The 24,531-nt window shown below is 33.0% G+C and overlaps 1 protein-coding gene across 2 annotated transcripts in view; it reads right to left on the bottom strand.

The window, feature by feature from the left end:
• Positions 1 to 24,531, bottom strand: part of LOC105326717 (transient receptor potential cation channel subfamily M member 2) — a 143,976-nt gene that overhangs the window by 99,540 nt on the left and 19,905 nt on the right. For both annotated transcript variants that reach the window (XM_066081983.1, XM_066081991.1), the window contains exons 5-9: positions 24,221 to 24,386; positions 8,017 to 8,183; positions 7,553 to 7,679; positions 7,040 to 7,187; positions 6,755 to 6,872 (exon numbers count right to left, since the gene is read on the bottom strand). In XM_066081983.1, the coding sequence (XP_065938055.1) occupies positions 6,755 to 6,872; positions 7,040 to 7,187; positions 7,553 to 7,679; positions 8,017 to 8,183; positions 24,221 to 24,386 (726 nt within the window). The remainder of the gene's footprint in view (positions 1 to 6,754; positions 6,873 to 7,039; positions 7,188 to 7,552; positions 7,680 to 8,016; positions 8,184 to 24,220; positions 24,387 to 24,531) is intronic.

Below are 24,531 nucleotides of genomic sequence, written 5' to 3'. Positions count from 1 at the left end.
TGCTACTGTCGCCGATCGCTCTAAAGTAATCAATCGACTGCCAACTTCACGCCTGATTAAGTTAATTAGCTCATTAAAATTGGCGTCCGAGTTAACTAATGAATATTTGAACCCCCGGTGTTAACTCGTACGGCACTTATGATATAGACTCGAATTTTGATTAAAAAGAGATAAAATTAAATGAAAATAATAAATAAAATTAAGAAAAAATGATTTACAAATAAAAGGTAGTAAAGAAACTAATAGATTAATGGAAGAGGCGCAGTTGACAGATTTCATGAAATTACTATGTGGGTGTCAGGTGATGTATGGCTATGAGACGTTCATTTTAGTGAAGTCCATTTGTTTGTTCATGCCATCAGGTCTGAATGATTTGAGTCTGTGCATCCAGAACTTTTCCTTGCTCTTCCTCTCCGCGTCTGTCCAATGAGGATTATGGTCAATAACCAATACTGTCATGTCTTCCCATTTGTGACCACTTGGTGGTTTTAAAACATGTTCCGATACCAGATGCCTGTTGTGCAAACACAGCACCAACGCGGACAGTTTTAAATGCCCCATCACAGGTCGCACCTACAAGATATTTGGCAACACTTCTTGCCGCACAGACAACTGCATCAATCTCATCAGTTGCAAAGTCTGCTCTAAGCAATACGTCGGTGAAACAGGTGACCTCCGCAGAAGGATCAACAACCACCTCTCTACCATAAAGACCAAAAAAGTCAAGGAGCCCGTCGGAGAACATTTTAATACAAGTGGTCACAAATGGGAAGACATGACAGTATTGGTTATTGACCATAATCCTCATTGGACAGACGCGGAGAGGAAGAGCAAGGAAAAGTTCTGGATGCACAGAGTTGGCAGTCGATTGATTACTTTAGAGCGATCGGCGACAGTAGCAACACCTTACAATGGTCGTCACGTCCTTGTACACGAATATTCCTCACGATTAAGGTATCGAGGCCTGCAGGGAGGGAAAGTAGAAAAATTTAGCAGCCATTTACCGAATCTCTACTCAAACTCATTGAATATGTTCTCAAGCTTAACAATTTCATGTTAACTGGCGAATATTACATACAAATAAGTGGTACAGCTATTGACACTAAAATGACTCCCTCATACGCCAATGTATTTATGGGAAGATTAGAGCTTCTTTCAAACCTTTGAGCCGGTTGCGGTTCATAAACAACATAAAATGGGTCGAAAACCGAGACTGCCTAAATGACTTCAGTACCTTTGCCAACTCCTTCAACAATTCGATAAAATTCACAGTAGACATATTCAGTTCCAAAAATGTATTTTTGGATATTACATCAACCTTGGAAGATGGTGGAATAAAATTTAGTCTCCATTCTTAACTCACTGATTTTCAACTCTATCTTAAGCCATCAAGTTGCCACCTACCATACTTTTAGAGGAATTTTTAATTATACCCGCACTTTCTAAAGAAAGTAAAGTCATATTGTTGTTACCTTGTTCCGCCCATCCGTCTGTCACGTTTTACTTTCTCAAACTGATCTTTCATCTTATAAACCAGCAAACTAAACTCTTTGAGTGCAACGTTGTTTTGCTACAAGTTTTCAAAAATTATCTGGTACTCCTGGGGGTCAAATAATTGATAAAAATGACGTTTTTCACAAAAAAATAAATACTTCTTCGAACTCCTCCTACATTTTCAACAGGTGACAAATCATCTCTTGGAATATGATTTAGGGTATCCTTTACATGCACGATAAGGTTTCGGAAGTTTTAATTTTGTCCTGGGGGTCATTTAATTGCTGATTATTTTTTAAAACTGGTTTCAAAAACGTCAACATTTTTTGCAGTAGCCAAATGATCTTTTCGAATATGATTGGGGTGTCATTTTGGAGTGTGATCAGGTTCCACATTTTTGGGAGTTGATTTTAATCAACTCTCCTATGCACTTACTCGGGTATAGTGAAAGTGAAACAGTGTTTGGACCTAAGCACAAATCAATACCGCTGACAACACTTAGTTCTTGAAAATAATCGATAAACTCGATGCTATGTATTCTGAAGCATTGTTTTTTTTAGAAAACTAATTTATTTATACCATGAAATAATAACATTTAAAATTTTACAAACAGTTTAGATATTTTTAAAGTCGTATGCATTCCTAAGCTAGAGTTCAATGTAGTCTCGTTCACCCAGACGCTTGGCTGTCTCCGTTAATATCCGACAAAACAGAGTCGCTCTTGCTTGTCGGAGATAAACGGAGACAGCCGAGCATTTGACTGAAATTGACAAGAGTTCAATATTGCCTGGATTCATACAATTTCTCAGAAATATTTCGATTACTGATACTGCTTGCCATGCAAATTCACATATCGTTGATTTTGAGTAGATGATAATTGATAAAATCAACTCCCGTCAGTACTTCAGTACTTTGATTTTTATTAGGTTCCCAGAACCCCTCTTACAACTTTAAGAGTAGCTACGTCATCTCTTTGAATATAATTAGAGCTGTCCTATAGATGTGCAATAAGGTTTTAAAAATTTGAATTTCATCCAGGGAGTCAAATAGTTGCAGAAAATTGACTGACGTTTCTCACTCAGAATAACCCATAAATCTCTGAACAAAAAAAAAACAACAACCAAAAAACAAAGATTCAAGATTTCCTCTTATGATTCAAAGGATACAAACATCATATCTTAGGATGTGATAGGGACTGTTCTATAGATGTGCATTAAGGTTTTGAAAAATTAAATTTAACATCGGGGCCCATGACCTACATACCGTTTGATGCCCTTTAAGAATCAAGAATATATATGGATTAGGGGTGGGGATCCTAACCGTTTTCGAGATATTTGTGCACTTCCTGCTCGAGAAGCTCACGACCACTCCCGGTCCCATGACCCACATATCTTTTGATGCCCCTTGATACAAGAAACAAAAATAGATATGGTTTAAGAGTGAGGATTTCAAATGTTTTGAAGATATTAGGGGACTTGCTATTCGGGGGAAGGGGGGGGGTCAGGTACCAACAGGGTCCATGACCTACATAACAGTTGATGCCCCTTGACATAAGTAACAAGAATATACATTGTTTAGGAGTCATGATTATTATAACAGTTTCTGAGATATATGAGATTTTCCAATTCCTGGGGGATACACCCTAGTAAATTCTATATATTGCAAGTAACAGTTAAAATATGATTATGAAAACCCTATATTGCTTTCTTTGTCCGTTATCAAGTTTCCATTTAAAATAAAGTGTTCAATGTTAGATCCCACACCCTTTTGAACCCCCCCCCCCCCAAAAAAAAAGTGGCTGTCTAACCCCAAATGAGAAAACTCAAACCAGGGTGCACAACTAGATAGTTCAGAGCGGGAAAGAAGAAGAAGAGAAATACATGTAATAAGAACCACACGAAAACAATTTGGGAGACTTAATCATAAAGATTAAATAGAGATAGGATCATTAAACATCAATGATTTAAAAATAATTGACAATTTCTGATTCTAAGGGGGTCAGGATGACCCCTTAGGGTCATGACTTACATGTAATAATGATCTGATGCACCATGACCAAAGCAGGAATAATATCTTTAGATTAAGAAGGGGATCTCAATGGTTTTTATGATATTTAATAATTTCAGCACTTGGGATCATGTCTTACATATCATCTGAAATGCATTGATCAAAGAAACAATAATATATGTACATACTATATGATTCAATTGAACCCAGCTATAAATATATATCTTTGTTTTGTTACACTTCCTATGTATATACATGTATTAGTTTGTGTTTTGTTCTATACTATTTATGTTCATGACTGAAGTATAAATTGTTGACTGGGGTCGAGGGCAACAGTTGATTTGTCGGACCGGCTCGCAAACTGTTGCCCAAGGCCGTGTTATTAACTGGTAAAAAATGTTTTTCTTTAAAAAAAAAACCACATTACACCTTGCATAAACCTTGCATAATTAATAAATGATCTATTGAGATATGATCAGAAGTCATATGTTTATTGACAATTTAAATTGATAACAATAAATGATTCAAATGATAAATATTTATACTCCACAACCCCCCCCCCCCCCAAACCCAATGGTGTAGGTCTGACAAATGAAAAAAATAACTTTTGCAATTGAAATGACAGAGACTTTACAAATGCGATAGAATAGATAACGATGATAAGCTTATTTAAATAATAAAAGATGGTGATACAGTATGCTGGCAAAGGAAGATCACTTATTTAGAAAGTGAAAGTAATACTTATGAACATACAGGTGTCTTATAATATTGTGCTATTTTACATGTATTATGCTAACCTATATTGGTCAACATCAAAATGATACTCCAATTAGAGCACAATATGAATCCTTTAAGCTGGTCATCACAAAGAAATGTTTATCCATGTAAAATTATTCTTTTCTGCATATGGAAAACATGTATGTATACACCACGTGAAACCCATCTTACTGAAGTGCTGGGTAAAACTAGTACCCGCTAATGAGACCTGCAGACCTGTGTTGAGAACGTACCTTCGGACAAATATCAGTTATTTGTAACATGCATGTATTTTTATGACCTCCTCTTCAAAACCACTTGCACTATTTTATCAATTAAATAACAGCTTTAAGGTGGTGAAGGACACATGCATACTGTAATGTATACTTCGTATTAGATAAACAATAAAGAATAAGTATAATATTTTCCTCCACAAAAAATGATGCCTAACATTGAACCGCAATGGGTTAGAGCGTTTACATGTTTACATGATGATGTACATGTAGGCACACAGAAACAAATCAAAAGCCGGAATTGCCGCCGGGAGGGTAATAATTTAATTTTCTTTATAATAATTATATAGAACATTTACTTTCTATGACATGAAATGTTAAGATTTTTTATAAACTGAAAATTTACATAAAAACAGTTCAACCCTAAATTGGCATAAAGTGCTGCTTATGTGTATTATCACATGAGAAGGGATTTCATCCTACAGTTATGAAAATTATAATTTTTAAGTGTATTTCCGGAATTTTTATGTGGCCTTCATTTTTAATCAAACTGGTGTAAAACAGTGTTCTTAAAAGGCAAACATTTAGTGCGCGAATTACTGTCTAATGAAAGCATCTAGTTAAATCTTTGAAAAAAAAACAGAGCAGAATATTAAAATCCCATCTGTGTAATCGAGGCTATGAAGCCCACACGGTGCAATCTGTAATTGATTAGAATATTACAAAGGACAGGGATCCCCTTTTGCAATACAAAGAGAAAACAGACAAAAACAGGCTTCCACTTGTCAATACCTATCACCCCGCCCTTAAGAAACTCAACAGCATCCTTAGAAATAATCTGCCCATTCCTTACACTAACGAAAGGATAGTTGATCTTTTTGAGGATCCGAAAATGGCTGCGTTTAAACGCCCGAGGAACTTAAAGGTCATTGTAGTGATGGGGAGATTAGACAACCCGTGGTTTTAAAACATGTGTCGATGCAAGATGCCTTTTATGCAAACACAGCCCCAACGCAGACAGTTTTAAAGGCCCCATCACGAGCTGCAGTACAAGAAATTTGGCAACAAGTCTTGCTGCACAGACAACTGCATCCATCTCATCAGTGGCAAAGTCTTCGCTAAGCAGTATGTTGGTGAAACAGGTAACCTCCGCAGAAGTATCAATTATCACTGCTCTACCATAAAGACCAAAAAAATCAAGAAGCCGGTCGGGGAACATTTTAATACAAGTGGTTACAAATGGGAAGACATGAAAGTAATGGTTATTGACCATAATCCTCATTTGACAGACGCAGAGAGGAAAAGCATGTAAAACTTCTGGACTCAAATAATTCAGACCTGACGGCATGAACAAACGAATGAACTTCATACAAATGAACGTCTCATAACCATACATCCCAGAACACCCATAAACTAATTTTATCAAATCTGTCAACTGCTCCTCTTTCAGTTATTAGTTTCCTTTACTACCTTTCATTTTTAAATCACCTTTTTTATATTTTCTTTATTTTTGATATCTTTATTTTTTTTTCTCTTTTTAATCAAACTCTTACCCAATATAAACTTAATTGAAAAATTTGAGTCTAAATCATAAGTGCCGTACGACTTAACAACGGGGGTTCAAATTTTCATTTATTTACTCGGACATCAATTTGAATTAGCTAATCAGTCGTAAATTAGTTGGCAGTCAATTGATTACTTGATAGCGATTGGCGTCAGTGTCAACACTTTCCTTAAGAATTTGACTTTAACTGGTTATTATGTAGCTGTTCTTTTTTTTGAAGTTCTCTTATTGTCCCGAAAATTTGACAATATCCATTGTTCGTGTCGTTAGCCATTTTTAGCCATTTTTAGCGATTTATATATTTAGTTGATTGACTTAGTATCTCTATATTAGATTCGATACTTTAAAGATGCCTAGTGTTGTCGATTCTATTCCGTGCATTGTGTATATATATATATATATATATATATATATATATATATATATATATATATATATATTTATATATATATATATATATATATATATATATATATATATATATATATATATATATATATATATATATATATATATATATATATATATATATACCACTCCTACCTCTTAGGTAGTTTTTGTCCAGGAAATAGGTATTTTATAATACAATTAAATCAGGAGTACACGAGACTACATATCTTCCGCATGCAAAAAAACTATAAAGTATGTCTCTATAGAGACATACTTTTTTTAAAAACATTTATGACTAATCGATACATACCAATTCTTTGTTTTGTTTGATGCACTTTAGATGCTTCTTCATTTTTTTATACTCTTCTTCATCAAATTTATATCCAAATAAAAGTCTGAACTTCTCTTGAATTACATTTTCTTTGCATCTAAAACCATAATAATGAAATTATTTCTATTTTGAAACGAGTAATTGCTTTTGTCGTTTACAAATGTTGTTTTTTCTAATTGCATAAATGTAATAAATTCATTGTTGTATGAGAAACTTGTATTTTCTTTATTGATTATTTCTTCATTAGTATGCGAAGCAATATACTTGTTTAAGTAGTCCAGAACCAAATCCGCAGCTTTTCCCGATCCTTTCATGATGATGACGGGAAGTTGTTTTTCCAATGCTTCTGATATGTGCGAGATTGTCTGAATGTCCCCCTCACATACGATGATCGCAGTAGGAACAGGTATTTCTGTAACCATAGCTCAAAATACCATTACTGACGTAATGTATATTTTCAACTTTAAACTTTTGTCAGTACTGAAGTTGAATTTTTTACTGATTGATTTTTTAAAAAGAATACTTTTAAAATCGTTTCTCTATTAATTTCTACGAAAAAAGTGAGAATACCAATTTTCTATTTTACCCTACCTCTAGTAATATGACTATACATTTATGCCATATCATGCATCAATGCAAGCTTAAAGTTTTCACATCTGATTGCTTTTATTAAAAGCGTTTTTGTTTCATTATTCGTTCATTTGTTTTAAATTGAAACCCATTGTGGCCCAATCCTACACCAGAGACCATACTAATACAATACAAACTCAAGCATACCGAATACCATGTCTGGGCCAAAGTAGGAAATGTTTTGTTGAGAAACAAATGTTTCAAATCGCAGAAAAGAAGGATCATCTTTCATGTTTTGAAATGGCATCTCTGCATTCAATAACAAATTTTCTCCCTGCAAAAAAAATAATTGGTACTTGGTCAAATGTCTCTTAGATTTTGTGTTACTCTCAGTCTACCACCCCCCCCCCCCTAAAATGCGGTATTATGAAATATAACTTCTCGCAGATTTATATAATTTACATAGCTAATTGCGTAAAGGAACCAACTAAACAGTAACTTTCTCTTAACTAGTTCATTCATTTCAAATTACACTGAAATTACCCTTTTCGAGATGTATGTACGTAATATATATATATATATATATATATATATATATATATATATATATACACTATATACACACACACACACATATGTAACTATATCAGTATCATGAAAAGTTAACGCACCTCTTTGTTAGTTGTATTAATGAGTTTGATGCGTCGCGATCGATTAGGATTAGACTCAGACTCTTCTTTTCCTTTTATCCAGCATTCCATCGAATCGTAGTCTTCGTAAGCTTCTTTGACGACTTTGGAAACTCCACCATTACAACCACGGAACAGGATCCAGGTTTCTGCACGATGAATGTTAATGTAATTTTAGAATAATAGACTATAATTTGAAGTTGAGCGGTAATATTTTATTTTACGCCAGTGGTGTCATTTATTGGAGGTCGCCTGGGCTCCAAAAATTTGGTCAAAAATTTGAATGAAAAATTTCATACGTTTTGATCTGTATCTTTTATCAGTTGATAATTAAGGTGGTATGGGACACTTCTATGTTGTGGCGTATTGTTTTTTTTTTTTTTTAAAAACCCAATAAAATGATATGTAATTATATAATTAGTTTCTTTCCAAGTATTGTCACCAAGCAGCATAGCGCAGTCGGTTAGTTGGTTTATGTGCTATTTACTATTTTAACCTCTCAAGATATTTTCAAAAGCTATTTTTATAAAATATTTGCAAAATTTAAAAATTCTAAACCTGTAAAAGCTTTTCTTTTATTATATACCTTAATCCAAATTAATTTAGACGGATGTTCCACCTTAACGCATTTTTATTAGAAATCAAGAAAAAGGACTGACCCCTTAAATTAATGGTCAAGAGACTCGTAAAGTTTACTACAAATAAGTTAAAAATGATAAAGATTTTGTAATGCATTATATAAGGAAGGTTGTTGATCGTAACAATTTACGTTTGACAATTTCATTGCCACAATCATTATTTACGCAATGAGGGTTATATTCATTATCTAAAAATGGGAGGTAATTTTGAAATTGTATATATTATTTAAGGAATCATTTAAACCAGGAATCGCACGAAAGAAAAACGTGTTACTCGTAACGAGATCGTATCTAGTTATTAATTTTTTCCCAAATTTTGTGCATTTGATTACTCAAAAAGTTTCGGATTGATTTCAACATTATTTTTTACAGATGATGAGAACTGATCTGAAATTAATGTTTTTAAAACTTTTGTTCTTGTCATTTCCAGTCCCGATTTACCACCGATTTTGTAATTCTTACGACCCATTTCGTGCAGATGTGATCTAAAACACTATGAGAAATACTATTTAATTTTCAGGATAGGTAAAGACCATAATTTAAAAGATTTTATTATTATGTTGTTTTACGCCAGTGTCACCATTTTTTGAAGCTTGCCAAAGCACAAAAATTTTGGAATCAATTTGTTTATACGTTTTGATCTCAATCTTTTAACCAATTGACATTGATATTTTGTTAAGATATATATATATATATATATATATATATATATATATATATATATATATATATATATATATATATATATATATATATATATATATATATATATATATATATATATAGGTAGAAAATCAGAAGTTCTTACCAACAAAATCAAGATAAACGGACTGGCTCCTTTTATTTGGGTCCACGAAACTCTTACAGTTTATTACATATAATTTAAAAACGATCAAGATTTTGTAATGCATTATATAAGCAAAGTTGTTGATCGTAACAATGACTATCAGTAAAAATCCTGTCACGCCCTTTAATTACGTAATTAGGGATCATTAGGGATATATCTAAAGAAGGAGATTTATTTTGTAAAGCATTGTAGAAGAGAAAATGTATGCATTGATATTATTAATCAATTCCACTAATCAGAACACCAATGTCCACCCCCATGACGGATTAATAGGGCTGACCCCTAAATATTCAATCATTTGTTTTTCAAAAATTAACAAAATTTAAACAAAAATAATTTTTTAAGTATTCTTTAGACATTTCCTGTGAAACCAAGAAAATAGGACTGGCACCTTTAATAAGGGACCAAGAGACTCGTTAAGTCCCTACGGACTTACTTAAAGTGAACGTTAAGTGCAATGTAAAAATGCCCCGACTTTATTTCGATATCTCTTTCGTTTCCTATCGTCGGCTTGGTTTTCGGGTAGTTGTTATTCTTACTTGCATTATTCTGTTTTGCTAATCATTATGTTAAGAACCATTATTTATTGCTAAATGTAGCCGATGAAATACCCCTGGTAAATAGACGATGTAAAAATACACGCAATAAATGAAATTCAGGTAAAAATGAATTTAAGTTTAGGAATATTCTTTCTATGATTTGATTTTGTGCACTTGTTAGTAAACACATATCACATCTTACACGTCACCACTTCTCTTACCTAAAATAACATCGTGTTTAATACCAAAATATGTTTGCAAGAATTAATTTTATTTCTATTCTGAGAATTGTTGGGATTTTTCTCTAGCTATAATTTTAGTGTTGTTATTTTTTTAATCTATTCATGTACATGTAAGATATTTCTTACAACATGTACCTAATTGGATACACACAATAAGTCAATAGCTTTTAATGGCGATATATATCATTTTGATCAACAAGTGTCCGCTCTTTACTATATGCGACCTGTTTATATTTCATTCCACAGGGATAAAAAATATCCGATCATCAACCATTGAAAGTTAAAAGTGTTAAATATAATAATTTTTCTAGTAAACAAGAGGCCAATGGGGCCACATCGCTCACCTAAGCAACAATGGGCGTTCAAAAGATATTGTGCTATATGGTCCCTCGGTAGAATAACAAAAAATAAATAGTGTAAAGTATTCGAATTTTACACTTATTTTTGCATACATGTAATCTTTGACATTGTACCTTCATGAAATACTATTTTTTATCAGAATAAGAACATCCTACGCAAGATATAAAACTAAACATTTGGTAGGGGTACACTGTTGAGTTGTTAACCTCCAATCCAATTCCTTATATTTTTGTTCCCCCCCCCCCCCCCCGCTCCCACTTTGTAAAGCGATCAAAATATATGAGAGCATATAGGTACATTTTTTTCATCAACTACTTACTAGTTATTGTATTTTTTTTTTAAATATAATAGTTATTGTTTTTTATTTAAAAAATCCTACATGTATAGATGTGAAGAAGAAAATTGTACCTCAATGTGCTCAATTCCGCAAATTAAAAACATTCAAAAATGTTATTTGTCTTCTCTATTATAATTAAATGACTGTTATTAACTTCGCGTACAAACCAGAATAATATTCCGCTGTGATATGTTCTTAGGAATAGCGATATTTACTTTATCCCCGCAACAGAAATGTGTCAGAACTATGGAAACTGTTTTAAAGATGTCGTTTTTATTTACTCGTGTCTGAAAAACTATCAACATTGATGTAGATTTCACATTATTTAAAGAGGGGGCCCAGAGAGTAGGTATATACAGAATATCATTCTTTTATATTGTTTGTACAAGTATTTAAAACATACTCTAATTCATATAGAATTTCTAATGTGTAACCAAAATTTCAGCGTCAATCGTACAATTATAAGCAAGATACAAAGCTCACAGTTCGCCTAGGTTTGAGTCATATTTTGTTTACATGAGTTTATTACATTCAGCGTAAGATTTTTAACTTGGTATTTCCTATTCAGCATTTAAAATGGAAAAAAAAATGGCCTAAGATTTTCAATTCTTTTATTCACTCAAGACCAGTTCGCTGGTATTTTAGGTTCAAAATCAGTTAAAACAAATGTACACAAACACAGTCAAGGATCACATGTACAGTAGGAGTAATAACGACGAAAAAAGGTTAAGTTTACAATACAATACGTTGTTAAAGTTGGTTTCCGGAAGAACAGACTTTGACAATTTTCTTAAAAAATATTGACAATTTTTTAACTTTTTTAATCTTTAGTTTTAACATGTGTGAACAAACATAGAATTGTGAGCAAATCTCTGTATCTTACTTATAATTCGAAGCTTAACACTCAAATACGGTAAGTAAATAGAAATTGTAAACAATTAAACACAAGAAACATGCACAATAACAAACAAAGAACGCAATTTTTTGGGGAATGAATCATATATATACATGTATATACCTACATATTTCCGTCAGCGATATCAATCTCTATTTAAACTGAATAAACTCGAGAAAATGCCGAGCATCTCACCAAAACCTATTGCATTAATTTACCATTACGCAAAAGATAATGCCGAATTATCGATAGAATGAATTGCATTTCAGTACTTTTTTGATACATTAGATTTTGCCTAATTTGCGCAGATTAACAGTTAACTGTTTGATTTACCGAAGTCTCTGTTTGATTTGATACGTCAAAATCACGAAATACAGCTGCATGTTTTATGAACGGTTTGCGCGCTTTATTAATGAGGTAGGCGTGGCCTGAACGCTTTGATTATTCTCGATATAATTTTGTTTAGTTTTTGCCAGATCTACTTCAGCAAGGTGGTAATTATGACAAGAACTTTTCTTTTTTTTATATGATACTATTTCAAAATTATTTCAATCGATCTATTTAAAATCAGAACGTCCATCTATTCCCCCCTTTTTTTTTATACGTTGCGTGAACCGTGTACTCAGTGACAACCGGGAAACGGGGGTAATTTTGATTTTAAGGAGTCTGTTATTATTAGTATTTAATTTAGATTAATGTAATCATTAAGATAGATTAAAAAAAACTTTAATCGGATAAATTTGTGTTAACTCAGTGAACTGTCGATAATTTTACAAAGCATCTAAAGTTTTTATTTCTATACATGTACTTGAGTTGAATCTCATTAAATACTTCTAATCCATTTAAAATTGCTATGATAAATTGCCCCGACTTTATTCCGATATTTTTTTTTTATTTTCCTTTATCGTTGTCTTGATTCTCGGCTAGTTGATATGATTATTCATAATTCGTATGATCATTCTTTATTGCGTACTACTGTAGTACTATTGCCGTTCGCCGATTGCTCTAGTGAATAGACGATGTAAAATTAATCATAAGATAAACAATGATTTTCAAATAAGAAATCTTGAAATCAACTGTTATATAGTTTTTTGACACGAATTTTTATTCATTTAAATATTGATTCTATGATTTTTTGCACTTATCTGTATACATAGATCACACCTACATCGAACCCGTCATCGCCTCTCTTATCTGAACTAAGATCGCGTGTGTAGTCAAAATATGACTAAAGTTTTTGTTTTTCCGTTAAACTATACATGTTCATGTAACATATTTCATACGATATGTACACAACTGGATATACACAACAAGTCAATAACTTTTATTTATATAATGGCGATATTTATCATTCTATTGAACAAATGCCCACTCTTCACTCTATGCATCCGATTTAGCTGACGTTTTACAAATGCTGACTAACCTGTTTATATTTTATTTACCTTTTTACACACATACTTGTTGTAAACAGGACACGAAAAAATACCCGGTAATCAACAAATAAATGTTAAGAGTGATAAATATATAGAATTTATCTAGTAACAAAAATAATACGACAGCGAGGGAAAACGACTCTGATCGCCAGTACATGAATTATAATCATGAAATCGGAGAGAAATTATTGTTTAATAATTAAAAATAGGAACACTCTTTTCAATAGGGATTTAAGAAAACATAAAACAAAAACGTTTCATTCGATAATTTTCTTCTAGCCATATAGGAGGAGCCAAATAGCATGCAGCGCATGGCGTGATCTGTACTGTTATACTTAAACTGATTGACCGGCGAAGCACGTGGAATCCTGAGATAAAATCCCGCTCAAATGACCAACTATAGAAACCTAAAGCGAAATAATAAAGTTCAGTGATAAAACTTTAATTTAATCAACACACAAGTTTCTCTCTCTCTCTCTCTCTCTCTCTCTCTCTCTCTCTCTCTCTCTCTCTCTCTCTCTCTCTCTCTCTCTCTCTCTCTCTCTCTCTGAGGGTGTATGTGATTGTGTGCAAACCATTTGGAATTATTAATTTTTTTTTGTATGAATTGAATTCATTTATTTTAGATTCATGGTTTTCACAACGATTTCAACACAATGACTAAACGTTTGTACAGTGGACGATGTACAATCATATAGATTAATCTCGACGGTTAAAATTTCGACGCTAATTCACATCACACATATTAGATTGAATTAAATTTTAAAAGAGCTGTGTTTGTGTTTACATGTACTTGTTATCTCATTCAACTATTTATGATGTAATTAATCCTTTGTTGGTACATTAATGTACCCTGTAAATGATATTTTAATTGCAAGTTAATATGTGAAAATCCCGCATGTATAGAGTCGCTGAATTGTTCCACGGATCAACGCGCCGATAGTCTTACATGTACATGTACGTGGAGTTGTTTGTGTCCATTTCTACAGACAGTTCTTTTGTTTTTTAGAGATTAAGAAAAGCCATGAAACTAACAAAGTAGAAGTAAGATATATTCAGACTATACACACGACAGATTGTGATGAGTAACCTAACAGGTGTGAATACCGGCATCTCGTGTACACCTGTTTAGCGTCCAGATATACAGAGTTAGTTGTAAAGTACAATAACTGCAAAAAACCAAAGAGAGACAATAACACATGTTGTGTATAGAACCAAAGATCAGCTTCTGTACACGTGTTTCGCACGAGTGATTTTTTTTTCATGTGGAATCACGACGCCATTACCAGCTATGCGGGAAATAAAGTTGAAAATTTTTTTATGGAATGCGTGTACTTTTTTCCGTTCAATGCTTGCATTTGAATTATTAAGATTTTGTACATGTATTTATTTACAATTTATCATACATGTATGAGTGAATTTTGTTTATTAATTGGTAAATAAATAGCTCAAGAACAAATCACTCGAGTCACCGGTAATATATGGTTGTCATTTACATTTTCTGGATCTGCGTAACTTAAGTCGACATTTTTTTTTTATTTAAAAAGGATATAAAATTACATATATTTCAACCCTTGTTTAGCCATAGTCTATATATATTTCTAAACGTACGCTACTTTTTTAACGTTTCGGGTAACGAGATCTCTCTCTCTCTCTCTCTCTCTCTCTCTCTCTCTCTCTCTCTCTCTCTCTCTCTCTCTCTCTCTCTCTCTCTCTCTCTCTCTCTCTCTCTCTCTCTCTCCCCTGACAATCACTTAAAGCTATGTAAAGTCCAGTATGTACCCAATGTTTCAAACATTTCATAAAAATAATCAAAATAGACATCAGTATAATCACGAATTGTGTGAACGTTAGTAGTTTACAATGTTTAAGAAATCGGCGATGCAAGTTTTGTCGAAAAACAAAGAAATGATTACGGTCTAAGAAAGGAAATATTTTTGTTACTGTTTTAATAAAAATAACAGTTTTAAATCTTAGTATGTGTTATCTAATCCCGTATAACAAAATCTAGCAAAATATTGAACTTATCTGGTCAGCGATAATCTCCGTCCGTATTCATCGAAAGACATTAGGTCAATAAGCCGTATATCGAAGTTGCACGCTTATTGCACGGTACGGTACGCTTTTTTGTCTGTCTGGAGGCGGGTCTTGCATAAATTTTCTTGCACGCTTTGTGATCGGTACGGTTCGCTTTGAGAACGGTACGGTTCGTTTTGTGAACGGTACGGTACGCTTTGTGAACGGTGTTTCGTTTTGTGAACTGTACGGTTTGTTTCTTGCACGGAACGGTACGGTTCGTTTAAGAGGTGTAGTAGCATGTTTCAGGGTCTGTAAATAATGAAAACGAAACGAAAATCAGAACAAGCTAACACCAACGTCATGTGTGAAAACTGTCAACGCATTGAAATATTTAGCCTCAATTAACTTCACCATGAAAATCGGCACCAATATATTTTGCATGTTTCAACAATTTCCCTTCATACGCAAACTGTTGCACAACAAGCAAATTTATCAGTCAGGTCGATCCTTTTTCGTATAATGTCATGGCTGCTTCAAACAAAGAACCTCGTTTTAGAAGTATGGAATACGAGTCTTGGTAAAATGGGTATGCAAACCCGGGCCGTGGCAAAATAAATGCCAGGGCAGATCGGCAATTGTCAATTCCAAATACGCATTATTTTGCAGCAATATTTACAGCGAATACAAATATACTGGTCCATCAAATATCCAGAAATTTTAATGAGATTGGCAGATTAATAACTGCCAATATTTTGTTTTGCACAGGCCAAGTCTTGCCTACCCATTTTACCGGATGCCGATCCCGAACCTATTAAACTGATTGAAACACGCCTTTCCTTTATTATTATTTTCGTAATAACTCAGATTTGAAACAGAAGTAGCCCTTATTTTTTGCAATTTATATTTTCCTTCCCATAAGGATAATTTACGCTAAACTATGTTAAATTGGACTCAGTAGTTCTTGAGAAGAAGATTTTTAAAAATGCACCCCCTTTTTCTACAGTTTCAAGGTTTTCTCCGCTTTGAATACAGATCTAACTTTTATTTCTGCAATTTGTATTTGCCCTCCCATAAGAACGCTTTATACCAAATTTGGTTAAAACTGGATAAGCGGTTTTAGAGAAGAAGTTCAAAATGTAAAAAGTTTTCAGACGGACAGACAGACGGACGGACGACGGACAAAATGTGATCAGAATAGCTCACTTGAGCTTTCAGCTCAAGAGCTTTCAGCTCAAGTCAGCTAAAAAATTTATACAACAGCAAGGGACAGGGACTTTGATCGACAGCACATATGTTATAATAGTAAAGTTGGAAGGAACTGATTGTTAAATAATTTCACATATGAACACTCTTTTAATTAATTTAATCAATGAGTCAAGAAAACATAAAACTATCCTTAATCATTGTCTTGATTTTCGGCTTGTTGTTGTTTGTACAAGCGCCTTTATATTTCTTTATTTATAATTCTTATAATCATTCTTTATTGTGCACTAGTACATTTGCCGTTCAAATTCCCGTAGTAAATAGTTGATGCAATAGTACGCCTCATTAAATCTGTTTGGTTCGATCTTATATCAAATTTTATGCACGCTTTTAAACGATGGATATGCTTAGTATATGTATAATAATAGACATTGCAGTCGTTTTACCCGTCAATTATGCAAAATTTGAATGAAGAAAAATACGTACAAAATTTGCTAACAAAACAAGCGACATTAAAAGGTACCGCGTTATTTCGCCTCATGTTAAATTTCACCCCTGACGACGAAACGGGTATGGCTGTATTACAATTTTGACATCGCTTTAAATAAAGGTCGAAATGATCAGACAAATTACAAATAAACATGTGTACGTTTTGTTCGCTAATATTTTAAAGTTTGCTTTCTTTACAATTGATGCATAGCATGCGGGTTGAATAACCCCAATCATTCGGGGGACGAAACCAAGCGGTTTCCTTTTCTAAACATTCCCGTGGTGCATTTTGGTTTGTTTTTTTTTCGTTTGCCCAAAGCGAACTTATTTTATTTACTTTGAATATTTCTAACTTTGAAAGGAGACTGATTCTGCTGGTGTAAATAGGAGAAAGTCCATTCCTTTCTAAGATAAATGATTTGTATGAAAAAAATGTTGATACTGTAATTACAAAAAAATCAGACCAAGCAGTTTTAATGATAAGATAAACAATGAATTTCAGTTTAGAAATATTGAAATCAACTGTTATTAAGTTTTTTTTCACAGATTTCTATTCATTTAAACCTACATGTGACCTGTCATCGCTCCCCTTTTAAAAATAACATTGCATGTATAGTCAAAGTATGACCTTTTGTTTTTGTCAATACATGTACATTCAACATATTTCATACGATTTGTACACAACTGGAAACACAACATACGTCAATAGCTTTTAATGGTGATATTCATCATTGTGTTGTGCAAGATTTCGCTCTTCGCCTCAGATGCATGCGATTAAGCTAATGATTTATATGTAAAAAGTCTGGCATACCTGTTTAATGTTTATATTTCATTTACCTTTTTACTCACATCCTTGTAGAAAACAGGACACGGGAAAATACCCGGTAATCAATAAATGAATGTTTAAAGTTATAAATATTTTAAGATTTTTTTAATTAACAAAATAATATGATACCGAGGAAAATTGACTCTGATCGCCAGTACATGAGTTTTAATCATGCAGTAGGAAGGCAAATATTGTTGAATAATTTCAAATAGGAACACTCTAATGAACAAGCACTCTGGGAGTATTGCATAAGCAATACGTCCCCTACCGGTTTGTAGAAAATTGTGAAAACAATGCACTGTTATGCAGAATATCATTTCTTACCGTCTTCTGTACCCCGAATCAACAGACCTACCCGATAACGAGCCCAATTGTAAAAATACAAAAAACCCTGTCGATTAAATTTACAACACTATGCTTGACACTATCTTACAGAACTTATTTGTTTGTTAGAAACAATAAAAGGAATGGTCCAAATAATGCACGATATAACTACTGTCTAAAAGGTTTCCTCGTTTATTCAATACAAAAAGAACCCGATAACGAACCCGAACATTTAAAAAAATTAGATATAAAAAAAATACTATTTATCGAAAATACGTCGACCAGACGCTACAAAAGTGTGAACTTGATCTATAGATTGACATATGGAAGGTGTTCAACAAATTTAACTTTATTCCTCAAACGCATAAAGAAAAAAGAGTGTAGAAAACTAAAGTGGAGCAGACAGACGGACGGAGAGACAGACGGACGGATGGACGGATATACGGACTAACGTACGCAGATAACAGCTATAGTCCCCTCCGGGGAAAACCGGTAGGGGACTAACTTGGATTTAAGAAAACATAAAAATCAAAATCTATTTATTCGATTATTTCTTTCTAGCTATAAAGGAGGAGACAAGACGCACGCGGCGCATAACACGATCTGTACTGATAAGCAGGCGAAGCACGTGGACACGGTTCTGAAATAAAATCCTGTTAAAATGACCGACTATAGAAACCTAAAGCGAAATAATAAAGTACAGCGATAAAACTTTCATCTAAGTTTACTCAGGTGACCTTTTTTTTATTCTTTTCCCTCCGTCGTCGTGCGTTAACAATTTTTTATTTTAAACCTTCTCTTAAAAACAACAAGACCAATTGTTACAATTTTTGGTGTGAGGCATCTCTATGGTAAGAGAAATCTGAATTGTGAAATGCATGGCTCTTCCACCCCCGGGGCGCCACATGTGGGACAAAATATGCAAAAAAAAGCCAAATTTAAAAAAACAACAACATTCTTCTCTACTCCCACACATGTGACTAAAAAACTGGATGCATATTTATAATTTCATCAAGCCTTCTATCAAAATTGTGAAATTCATGGCCCCTGGGTCAGGGGTTCTGGCTCTAGGGTGGGCCAATATGGCCATATAGTAAAAATGTATTAATTCTTAGAAAATCTTCTTCTCTACTACCATATATATTTGTTAAAAACTAAATGCATGTTTATGATGTTCATGAAGCCCTTTACCAAAATTATGAAACTCATGGCCCTTGGGTCAGGGGTTCAGGCTCTAGGGTGGGGCCAGTATGACCATATAGTAAAAATGTATTAAATCTTGGAAAATCTTCTTCTCTAATCCCATATATATTTGTTAAAAACTATATGCGTCATTATAATGTCCATGAAACCCTCTATTAAAATTGTGAAATTCATGACCTCTGTGTCTGGGGTTCAGGCTGTAGGATGGGGCCAATATGGCAATATAGTGAAAATGTATTTAATCTTAAATATCTTCTTCTTTACTCCCAAACATGTGGGCAAAAATCTGAATACATGGTTATGATGTCCTCTAACTCTTCTACCTAAATTGTGAAACTCATGGTCCCTGGCTCAGAGGTTCAGGGCATGGGGCCAATATGACAAAATAGTGTTAATGCATAAAATGGTTTAAAATCTTCTTCTCTATTCTCACACATCTATATAAAACACTGATTTCATAATTATGTTTACAAGGAAGTCCTCTACTAAAATTTTAAATTTCATGTCCCCTGGAGTATGGGTTTTGACTCTAGGGCAGGGCCAAGTGGATGTATAGGTGTTAATGCATATCATTTTTAGAAATTATCTTCTTTACTCCCAAACACCTGAAAGAAAAACTGAATTCATGATTTTATAGACCAGATCTTAAAGTTTTTCGCCAAAATTGAAGGTTGCATAGTTCTTTTTGAAAGATTTCAGGCAGTGAATAAACGAGACTCCTCGACAAGTTGGTGTAAGGGTTATATGTTACTTAGGTGACCGTTAAGGCCTATCGGCCTCTTGTATAATAAACACATCGGTTCTCTCTCTCTCTCTCTCTCTCTCTCTCTCTCTCTCTCTCTCTCTCTCTTAACATTTGAATAAGAACTGCTACGGGTAACATGCGGTGATATGGCAAGCGGCTAAATGTACATTTGATGTACAAAAATTATACATTTATTTCCATTTACGGGTTAATATATATGGATTTAAACGATTGGAAAATCTTCAATCAATAATTGTCTTCTTACAGAGTGGAAGTCAACGCTAAAAAGTCATCTTAATTATAGATGGTGTAATTACTCCTTCTTTGTGGATCTGAACAGATAAAAATCAGTTTTCTGTCTAGGATCCAGAAAAACCTCCGAAGTATACACACAGAACTATACACACGATCGGCTGACCGCAACAATGTGTGAAAACTGATTGCTTGTGTATATATGTTTTTGAGCCTATGAATAAACATATCTAAACATAGGGGAAATACACTGTTAAAACAAAAAATCTGAATTTTCATTTTTTATAAAAAACAAAAAAAAAAAAAAAAAAAAAAAAGTCAGTACGGCAGGATGCAAGGGGATTATCATTAATAATCATAACAATCTGTCTTAAGATTATAACAATTTACAAAGAACTACATATATGTATTTTTTTTCCAAAGGTTTTTTTTTTATGTATTTCGTGATTAAGCATCGATGTCAAAATTCATTATTTTTTTTATTTTATTAACCGATTACAAATTACAATGTTTAGGAAATCGGCGATGCAAATTTAGTCGAAAACCAAAAAATGATTGAGGTCTAAGAAAGGAAATTACATTAAAATATTTTTGTAACGGTTTTAAACAAATAACAGCGTAAATTTTATAATGTGTTAACCAATCCCATAAAGACAAATCTAGCAAAATATTGAACTTATCTGGTCAGCGATAATCTCCGTCCGTATTCATCGAAAGACACTAAGTCAATAAGCCTTATATGGAAGTTGCACGCGTATTGCGCAGTACTCTTTTTTTGGCCGTTTTTGGGCGGTTCTTGAAAAAATTATCTTGCACGCTTTTTGTGATCGGCTTCGGCCGATTACTGTTGTGTCTATAAGAGGCATCCGGCAAATGCTTCCACGTGCGCACACATTCCGCTTGCATAAGTAGTTCTTATAAAAACTTGAATTTATATATAACATTTTACTCAGTTTTATTTCAATTTATTTACCTTAAGAGATGCAAACATACATAAAATACAGTTCGACCTGTTAATTCAAGAATGCACATTTTGTCTCACGCGTAAGAATTACGATCGAAATATACATTCAGTAATGCAGTTGACCTCGATGAACTGACCTTAATCATAAGAAGATGCTCAATGAATTGACCTCGATCTATTGATGTTGCATAATAGTAGCTAGGAAAACGGCTCGATTTATAAACAAGGTTACGTTATAATGCGGCCTCAATAGCAAGTTATGATGACATTCAATGTTTTTCAGTCGCATTAAATTATTTTAATACAACTCTTTCTTTGTATACGTGTTAATGCTCTTTGAAGAGCCCCACTCAGTATTCTGAAGAAGAAGATACTTTAACGTTTAATATTTACGTTAAAAATATAAAATAGACAAGGAGTTCACGAACGGCTTTCCCCAAATTTATTTCAAAATTAAATTTGTTGACGGTTTATAATGATGAAATTATGGTGTACAGATTCAAAATGTTCTATATTTTGTAAAAATACAGTATTTTTTAAATAATTATTCATCAAACTGATCATGTTGGTTTCTTTTAGCTATCAATATATCATTATTGTTGATCATTCCTTTAAAAGGAATACTTTGTTTGTACGGTACGCTTTATTTTGTGAACGGCACGGATTGTTGCATGGAACGATATGGTTCGTTTTAAAAGTGAAGTAACCAATTTCAGAGTCTGGAATAAAGGTCTAAAAAGGGAATTAAATTAAATCAATTAATTAACGGTTTAAAGAAAAAAAAGTATGTGATATTTAATTCCGTACAAAACAAAACTAGTAAAATTTTGAACTAATCTGGTCAGCGATAATCTCTGTCCGTATTCATCCAACGACATTTAGTCAAAAAGCCAAATATGGAAGGTGCACACTTATTTGCACGATATGGTACGCTTTTTTTGGCTGTTTTGGGGCGGGTCTTACCTAAATTATGTTACACGCGTTTTGCACTGTTCGTTTTGTGAACGATACGGTTCGTTTTGTGCACGGTACGGCTTGTTTTCGAGGCGTAGTAGCACCTTTCAGGGTCTGTATATAGACAATTTAGAAAGTGGAATTATATTGCTTTATATTTATAAAATCTTTTTGGAGAAACGTCGGTCGGTCGGTTACTCTGTCGGTCGGTCGGTCCATCAACAGTTTCCGTTCATTTTCTTCGCAAAGGATGCATATATTGATATGCAATTAAGTAAACAGTTTTTTGTTTGTTTTTTTTTATGAAACATTATTAAATAATTTCAATACAGTTTTTAAAATATTCTTTCATTCACACATGCTCACTAACTCACACTCAATCTAATTGGTAGAGGCTGCTTAAATTGGATAAATAACCAAAGAATTAAACCAAAAACCAAACCATAACAAAAAAAAACCAAAAAAAAAAAAAAATAAAAAAAACAAACAAACAAAACAAAATAATAAAAAAAAATATTGAAGAAAAGAAAAAAATAATATTAAATAAAAAAACATAAGGGAAATATAAAAGAGGAAGAATATTAAGACAGACGAAGTAATCAATAAACAAAATGTTAATTAAGACAAATAACATGACTGAATCATAGTGTTAAAAATAGATAACCAGGGTTGCCAGGTATTGGCAAATTCATCCATTTCAAAATTTGTACAAGCTATATATTTTTCAACCTTGTAATAGCTGAGTAAATAAGATAAAATAAGATAGTTTGCCTTCTTTTAACAAGTAAACAAATATTATTTCGAACAAAGAATAATTAAACAAATTTTGGTCTATAATTCTACAAAGTATGAATGCTCACATCCTTATCATTTTTGAGATCTCAATGTCACAAGCTTTTTGTTTCGGGACAGGAAACGGACGACAGGAAATAAACTTTGGAAAAAATGTAAAAAAAAAAAAATCCTCGAGATATAATTTTTTTATATCACTCCTGAAAATTTCAAAAAAATCTATTGGACCATCGCTGAGAATTCTTTTGGACGAAAAAGGGGAACAACATTCGTACCCAGTTTTCGAGCCATAGTGAGCTCTTCAAAAAAGCGCCACTGGCGTAAACCAAACGACAGGCACAACTTGAGACTATGGTCTACCAATCTTACAAATTTCATATTCATATCTCTGATAGTTTTTGAGAAGAAGCGTGCACAAAATGGGTCGTAAAAGCTACAAAATCAGCGAGAAATCGGTTCTGGAAGTGATGACGGCAAAGATATTGAAAACAAATAGATTTAGATCACTTCCATTCATCTGTGAAAAAATGGTTAAAATCCGTTGTACAGTTTTCGAGAAATCGCGTGCACAAAATTTGTGAAAAAAAAAAGAAGAAGAAACAGTACGAAAACTATTAAGTCTACCGTTGGAAACGGAAGACCTTAATAATATGAATTTGTATGTATATGGATTTTTGTAACTATGAATTTTTATGTATGTGTATTTGTGTAGCTAAGCAACATGCTGTCAAACACCTAATGATTTGAAATGCAACAAGTTGAGTTTATTTCAGTGTTGTGATTTTTTCATATACTTCTGTGTGTGCATTTATTCTAAATATTTCAGGAATATATATATATATATATATATATATATATATATATATATATATATATATATATATATATATATATATATATATATATATATGTGTGTGTGTGTGTGTGTGTGTGTGTGTGTGTGTGTGTGTGTGTGTGTGTGTGTGGGTGTGTTTATGCAGTCTTTCAAGTCTTACAAAATTCCAATCCTTAAACAGAAAATATAGCAATGTATTTTTAAGCATCAGAGTCATAAAGAAGTAATGCTTGGTTGATATTTTTGAACGTTTCGTTATATCACTTTAAATGTTAAAAAAACACCGTACCTTTTTCACTTTTTGCTGTCCCTATAAGCGCTTCCTGAAATACGTCCTTCGGCCATTGGTTGGGGACAAGAGTGTTAGAGTCTCCTATTACAGACAACACCAATGTAGGCGTATTTTGTTCTCTGTTTTTATCCTCTTTGTTTTTGTTAGTTAACTTCGCTGGAAGCTTCAAGATAAAATTTATTTCATTTACTTTTGCAAAATATCTCTGTATGTAATTTTCAAATTTTTTTTATTTTAAAATATATGTTTATATACGAGCAAGAATTGTAATTCAATCTTGCATTCATATTTAAGGTTGAAGGCTATAT

This window comes from Magallana gigas, chromosome 1 (assembly GCF_963853765.1).
Source record: "Magallana gigas chromosome 1, xbMagGiga1.1, whole genome shotgun sequence".
Taxonomy (NCBI): domain Eukaryota; kingdom Metazoa; phylum Mollusca; class Bivalvia; order Ostreida; family Ostreidae; genus Magallana; species Magallana gigas.
Note: the sequence above shows the minus strand (reverse complement) of the source record. Positions and strands in the feature narration are given on the sequence as shown.